Source organism: Orycteropus afer, unplaced genomic scaffold (assembly GCF_000298275.1).
Source record: "Orycteropus afer afer isolate SDZICR_OR568_19922 unplaced genomic scaffold, OryAfe1.0 scaffold00014, whole genome shotgun sequence".
Classification (NCBI taxonomy): Eukaryota; Metazoa; Chordata; class Mammalia; order Tubulidentata; family Orycteropodidae; genus Orycteropus; species Orycteropus afer.
The window spans coordinates 13,223,461-13,230,538 of NW_006921601.1; the positions used below are offsets into that span (position 1 = coordinate 13,223,461).

Below are 7,078 nucleotides of genomic sequence, written 5' to 3' on the forward strand. Positions count from 1 at the left end.
CCTACGAGCGCAGCGCGTGTGAAACCTGGCAGGCTGCCCCTTGGACTTGCAGACCCCACTCTCCTCCGCGCGTGGGCGCTGTATCCTAGAGCGCTCAGCTCTCCAGCCCCTCAGGGGAGGCGTGTGTAAAGAAATAGACACATAGGTACAGGCTGTCCCAGCCTGGCAGCTTCGCAAACAGGCTAGAGTTAAAAGGCAGCTGTGTAAAACCAACTCTGGCGCTGCAGTCTAGGGTCAGCGATCAGGGTGGGGGAGATTTCACTCTCTGTGCTAAACCAGTTTAGCCCCTTCCCCAGTTCCACTTTAGTCGCCTCAGAGACACGTGCCGGAGGTTACCGGGCTATCAGACTGGAAGCAAAATGACCTTCTCTGAGGCATAAGTGCATCAGGGCACCAGGGGCCGCCCGGAACACCCTAGGTGATCCAAAGAGACTAATCTTTCCGCATTATGGGCTATATTAGTTGTGATCTCCTTAGGACCCAGGGCTACCGCACAGCCTCCCTGGGTCTCCAGGCTGCTGGGCGAAGTGTTCTCCATTGGGATGGCCCGAGCTGGGTGAGAGGTTGGAGCTGAGGGTCCAAGGAGGCGAGAGAAGCTCTGGCCCCTCAGGTCAGTGATGCCTAGTTCTCCCCAACTTGCTCCTACTTCTTGGACATCTCAGCTCTTAGCTCTCTCCAGGCCCAGTTTTTCCACCACCGAAAGCATTGACCTCAATGCAAATGACAGCGAGAGCCAACGGGCCCCTCCCAAGTGACCGGGTGCAGGAAGCGAGAGCAATGACGCAATGGGAGCTCGGTCAGTCCTCTGATTGGCTGGTCCTGGCCACTTTGGATTGGCCGCGCGGGATCGTGGGGACCCCCCTTCTGCTATCACTGCAATAAGAGCCCGGGTTTCTGCGGAGTAGACGCCCACAGCAGGTGTGTTTGTCCATTCCGGGTGGACCCGCTGCTGGCGCTGCCAAGAAACGCGCGTCGCCAGGTGAGGAACTCCCCACTCCACTCGTTCTAATAACCTGCCTCTCGGTTAGTGCATCCAGTTTGCTCTGCCTGCTTGCCTCTCCATGGCCATCTTGGCTTGACTTACAGCTGGATAGTCCTAGCCACCCTTTCTTCTGGGCTCGGGAGAACGGGCTGCTGGGGCTGTCTCCTGCATTTTCTCCTGATGAGAGCCAGTGAACCCCGAGCTTCGCCAGGGCTCTCCTGTGCGCCGGAAGCTCCACAAACCCAAGACGGCTGGGCTGCCGCCTCTGCGTTTGTCCGGGTCGCCGCTCAGGATCCAGCCTGAGTTTGGGTTGGAAGTACCCTGAGTGGTATGCATCCTTAGGGATTATTTTTGGTTCCTGGGAAGGCGGAGCCTTGAGCTTGTCTCATAGGCACCTTCAGCCCAAGGATGTTCATAGGGCAACCGACAGGGACCTGGGGCAATGGGATCCGCTGACCAGGGCAGTGGGCTCGCCTCTCGATGCTGGCGTCCAGCAGCACCTGCTGCTAATATACGGTCGAGCAAAGCGCCAGCTGTTCTAGCTGAGCCCGGAGGCAACTGTAACTAGCACCTTAAATTAAACTTTCCCCAAATCTAAACCTGCAGACAGAGAGATTGGCGCTCCTTTCCAACCTACCCATTTTGTCTTCCCTTCTCACGCTTTGGCTGGAAGCCCAGCAGAGAGGAAAGTGGTCCCAAATTTTTCTGTCCGGGAGAGGACAGACGCTGGTGTGCAGCAGGGTGGGTCTGCGGGTGGTCTATGCATCGACTAGGGCAAAAGGTGACAGAACATGCACACGTGTGTGTAGCTTTTTCCCACACACGAGTGCATGCTCTTGGTACCTTTTATTTTTTCTTCCACAAAGGAGAACCAGACTGGCCTCCCCTCCCCCACCTTCCCCTGCACACCTATTTCTGCTCCATTAAGTCATTCACTAGGAGCTCTGGTAGCATAGTGCCTAAGGCACTTGACTGCTAACCAGAAGGCTGGCGGTTCAAACCCACCAGTAGCTCTTGGGAAGGAAGGTTTGGCAATCTACTTCCGTAGTGATACCGCCTCGGAAACCCAAGGAGGGGTCGCTATGAGTCAGGGCCGACTCAACAGCACTTAACAACAACAAGCCATTCACTCAAAATGTCTTCAGAGCATCAGAGCAGCCCATTCCTCAGATGAACACACAGAGGTTTGGGGAGGTGAGGTAACCTACCTGAGGTCACGCAGCAATTATTGGGGAGGCAGGACTAGAACCTAGGTCTGTGGGCTCGCAAGCAGTGCTTGGTCTCCGTGCAGTGGTAGGTAATGTCATTCTGTCTTTACAGAGAGGCACCATGGGCTTCCAGAAGTTCTCTTCCTACTTGGCTCTTAGCATCTTAGTCCTGTGCCAAGTGGGCAACCTCCAGGCAGCGCCATTCAGGTGAGAAGCCCTTCCAGGAATGCACTCCCTTCCCATTCATAATCCCCTCGGATTAGATAATTCCACTCTGAGATTAGTGTGGCACAAGCCTCTAGGTGAATCAGTACTCTGGGATGGACACTGGCCTCAGGCCCCGCCCACCTGGGAGTCAAGACAGCCACAGCTTTAGGGGAAGTCAGACCAGGAAGTGGTGGTTGCTTATCCAGGGGGAGGAGGCAGGCAGGGATCTCAGGGCCTGCCTTGGATTTGCTTCCACTGCCCAGGTCTGCCTTAGAGAGCCACCCAGATCCTGCCACACTCAGTGAAGAGGAAGCGCGCCTCCTGCTGGCTGCACTGATGAAGGACTTTGTGCAGATGAAGGCCAGTGAGCTGGAGCAGGAGACAGAGGGCTCTAGGTAAGGCTTCCACAGAGCACAAGGCCTTCCCTTGGTCCTGATATACCCAGGAAGACTGATCCCCAGAGGTAGGAGAGAACACACCTCATCAGAAGTCCAGCAGGAGTTCACCAGGCTCAGCTGTTCTCAGTCTCCACTGAATACAGAGGCCAGGTGCAGCTGGAGGGACTATGGTTAAACTATATATAAAAAGTTCCATTTCCGCAGGCTGTTAGGAAATTAATTGGGAGGTGTGGAATCACTTACTCTGGGAATTGGTCTGGCTGTACTGAGGAGACCTCCCAGCCCTGGAGGAGTTAGAACTGACTGGTAAGTGAGGCCAGGGGATGGACCCCTGTATCTCAGGAGCTTTTAGAAATTTGTCTCCACTTGGTTGACCCACATGCTGTTCTTTCACACCTGCAAGGAGCCTTCATTTCACATTTGCAAAGTGAAATGCCTTGCAGACATGAAGCCAGATAGAGCAGTGTCTAAGGTAGGTCTGGGTTCTTCAGATGTGTAGGATCTGCCTGCTCTCTGCTCTCTGCAGAGCATCTGTGGAGAGATGCATGTTGCCAAGAGAGAACACTCTTCCCCACCCCACCTCACGTGCTGAACTTGGAGCAGAGCCCTCCCCCTGACCTGGCCTCAGTACTGCCCAGAAGAGGCATGCATTGCACCTGCATCTGCCATGAGAACCCCCTCTGCAGAGCATGAAGGCTGAGCAGCATGTGGAATGCAGGGAGAGGGCACCCCTTCCCCACCCCAGGCCTTCACACTTCCATGTCCCAGTGGACCTTTGAGTCTCCTGAAGGAGGATGTGTGAGCTCCCCACCTGCCTGTCCCTCCTGCCCCTGCTTGAGGTGCCTCCCCCCACTGGTCTAACCAGTGTCACTTCCCACGGGGGCAAAGCCTGGTGCATGGTACTGTCTGGCATGTCTTCTCCCTGCAGCCTGGACAGCCCCAGAACTAAACGGTGCGGTAATCTGAGTACCTGCGTGCTGGGCACTTACTCCCAGGATCTGAACAACTTTCATACGTTCTCTGGCATTGACTTTGGACCTGAAACACCTGGCAAGAAAAGGGACATGGTCAGCGGCTTTGAGAGTGGCAGCTCCTCCTACTTTGGGGTGCCCCAGGATGTGAACTGAACTCCTCCCACTCCTTCATGATTTCCTTTCTTGCTTCCACTTATGAATTTGATGCATGTGGGTCCTTCTCCGATTGCTATCCAAGCTGGTATTGGTAGTTTTGCTTATGACAGAGAATGCCAGGGATATCAGGATGGAAGGAGAAAGAGCAGGACTCATAGACCAGATTAAAGATCAGAGCAAACAAGGACAGTTTCTCAAGACTCTGGAGGGTTTTGTGGCAGAGCCCTTCAATTCCCGCTTCTAAATTTACTAAAATAAGCACTTCCTTCATGCTTTGTGGGGTGAATAAACCTATTTTTCTAAAAGGACCTGAGCTATAATGGTCATTTCTCTGGCCAACATTCAAGGCTTGAGGTGCCTAGGGACTATGCTTAGAAGTAGCTTTAGCCTTAGGGTAGCTGGACCCAGGGCTTGCTGGGTGGTCCCTGTGAACCAGCTCAAGCATTGAGAATGGCGTGCTATGGAGCAGGTAAGCACCTCTGGGAGAGGATGCTGCAAACTGTTCTCTGGACCTTCTTCCAGGTAAGACTCTAGGGATTTTCATTTCCCTTGGAAACTTGGGTGGAGCTTGTGGCTGGGGTATGACCTTTATATACTCCATATGTGTCTTGGGATGGGGCTGGGTCTTTGCTGACCACTCCTTCCTGGTCCCACAGGGACTGCATAAGGGACATTTCCACTCTAGTAAGTGGGAAGTTAGGGGGTGGACACAGGGTTTCACCATGTGTCATGGCTTGGTACTCGTTTTTTTTTTCTCATAGTCTTTGGGAAGGACTTGTAGCAAAGCCTGCCAGGCAATTTCCCCTAACAACTTTAATAATTGTGTTTAGGAGAAACACTCATTGTTAAGTGGTGTGTCGGAGAGCTGAAGTTCTCTTTATGTTGGTCCCATGCAGCAGGCTCCTCCCTACCAGCTGCACACTTAACAGGCCTTCTCTTCTTTCTCTACCTGCAAATCAGTGTGACTGCCCAGAAGAGAGCATGCAACACTGCCACCTGTGTGACCCATCGGCTGGCAGGCTTGCTGAGCAGGTCAGGGGGCATGGTGAAGAGCAACTTCGTGCCCACTGACGTGGGCTCCAATGCCTTTGGCCGGCGCCGCAGGGATCTTCAGGCCTGAGCAGCTGAGGGGCTCCAGGAAGAAGGTGACTGCCTTTGTATCTAGAGAAGGAAGGGGAGGGGCTTTAGAGATTAAGATTCACATTTTGAAGCCCACTGATCTTTAGATTCATTTTCTTCAGTTATGTTCTTCCTCCTGAGGTAGAGTGCCTTCTAGAACTAAGCTTGAGTTTGGAATATTAGGGGTGGCTTCAGAGATGTAGTGTCCTCTTTCTGAGAAGAGAAATTAAAAAATGCTTGGTGGATTCAGAAAGGGAGGTACCTGCAAACCTTAACAGGGTTCACACCTCATTGATGAGTCCAGACTCAGAAAGAGCTCAACCCTTGATCATTGTTCACAGATCCAGGCCAGAGGGCTGTAATCGTTATATATTATGTACATACTATACTGCATACATACCACACACACACGTACATATATAGGTACATTATGAAGAGCTCTGGTGGCACGCTATTGGCTGCTAACACAAAGGTTGGTGGTTCAAACCCACCAGCTGTTAAAGATTTACAGCCTTGGACACCTATCTATATACTACTCCTATTAAGAGTTGAATTGGTTTTATTTCCTTTTACCATGCAAAACCTGCCTGGATCTCATATGCATCATTCATCAATACTGTTTAAGGAAGCACATCTGTAAATAGATGTTCTTCTCCGTAATAATTGTGATTATGCCACCACTCTTCTCTTCCCTCCTTCCTGCCTCCTCCTCCTCTTCTTTTTGGTCCCAGGCTACCGTGAAGCTGAACTCACCACTTCTGTTAATTTTAGTGACAACAACTTGGTGAGAAGGCCCTGAGAAGAAACATGTGTTTGCATCCTACTAGATACTGAGGAAAAAAAGCACCTTTGTCACTTGAAAGGAATGAAACTGAATGCAAACTGAGTGAATACCATATTTGTTGTGCATCATTTTTGTATTTGCTTCTCTGTCTGGTAAATGTGATGGCATCTCTCATCCGCTTATCTGGTGGCAAAAATTGGTTCTTTGAGAGCTATCGTGTTGATTTTAGCAGCTCTGCTAAGCCTTAGGGGGACATGAAATCACCACCTCTTGTGGCCCTTGGGGACATAGGGTAATGGTTATGCTGTGCCTTGTTATCTAAGAACATGGTTGTATAATTTCTTTAAGGAAATGTCAATATTGTGCCATTTGTGAACTTCATCGAGATTAAAAACATATTTTGGATACACTTGGTTCAAGTCCCTGGTGGTTCATTCAATTTTTTTTTTTTTAAACCCAAGGAGGGGTCGCTATGAGTCAGGTCTGACTGTAACAACAACATGATAGTAATGGTGATAATTTATTGAGTGCACCAGATGATTTTCTAAGGTGCTTTATGTCCATTAATTCATTTAATCTTTACAAAAACCTCAGAGGCAGATATTGTTATTTCCACTTAACATCTGAGAAAACTGAGGCATGAAGAAGTGAAGTCCTAGGCCACATTGATAGGCAGTGACAGAGTCAGTACCTTAACCCAGGTGTTTGTTTTCAGAACTCACTGTTGAAACCAGCACATTATGTGCTTCTCAACAGTGGTTCCTGATGCTTTCCAAACACGTGTGAGCCTTTCTTAGACCCAGCTGCCTTATACACTAGGCTCTCAGATTTTGGAGACACATGGAAAAACTTAAGCATTCAAACAACCTAGTATTTATGTAATATAATGAGCCACTTATACTCATTACTTGACTTCTGCAATGATCAGTTTATGGTCAATGTTACATTTATACTCCATCTTCCCACCTTCCTGATACATAGCCCTTCCCATACATCAATATACATCCACGAATATTTCACAATATATTTCTAAATGGGAAAGGCTCTATTAACATAACAAAAATATCTAAAATACATTGACAATTTCTTAATTCTTTTATATAATAACACATTCAGTCATAGTTCAGATGTCCCAGTTGTCTTATATGCATACAAAAAAAAATCACAGTTCCAGTTAGGTCCCCATATTGCTATTAGTTGATATCTTTTAAGTCCTTCTAATTTGGAGATTTCTCCTACAACTTTTTTTT

General features: G+C 49.6%; 1 protein-coding gene across 1 annotated transcript; it reads left to right on the top strand.

Annotated features, from left to right (window-relative positions):
• The first annotated feature begins 2,311 nt into the window (after window positions 1-2,311).
• LOC103209548 (calcitonin-like) lies at window positions 2,312-3,922 on the top strand. The gene is made up of 3 exons (XM_042782864.1): window positions 2,312-2,397; window positions 2,661-2,792; window positions 3,724-3,922. Exons 1-3 carry the CDS (start codon window positions 2,312-2,314, stop codon window positions 3,920-3,922), a joined length of 417 nt encoding a protein of 138 aa, XP_042638798.1.
• The last annotated feature ends 3,156 nt before the right edge of the window (window positions 3,923-7,078 follow it).

What these genes read in the sequence shown, in the direction of transcription:
- LOC103209548 (XM_042782864.1), top strand. Translation starts at nt 2,312, where the DNA reads ATGGGCTTCCAGAAGTTCTCTTCCTACTTGGCTCTTAGCATCTTAGTC. An exon ending in CTCCAGGCAGCGCCATTCAG is followed by an intron (nt 2,398 to 2,660) that starts GTGAGAAGCCCT and finishes TCCACTGCCCAG; the next exon opens with GTCTGCCTTAGAGAGCCACC. An exon ending in CAGGAGACAGAGGGCTCTAG is followed by an intron (nt 2,793 to 3,723) that starts GTAAGGCTTCCA and finishes TTCTCCCTGCAG; the next exon opens with CCTGGACAGCCCCAGAACTA.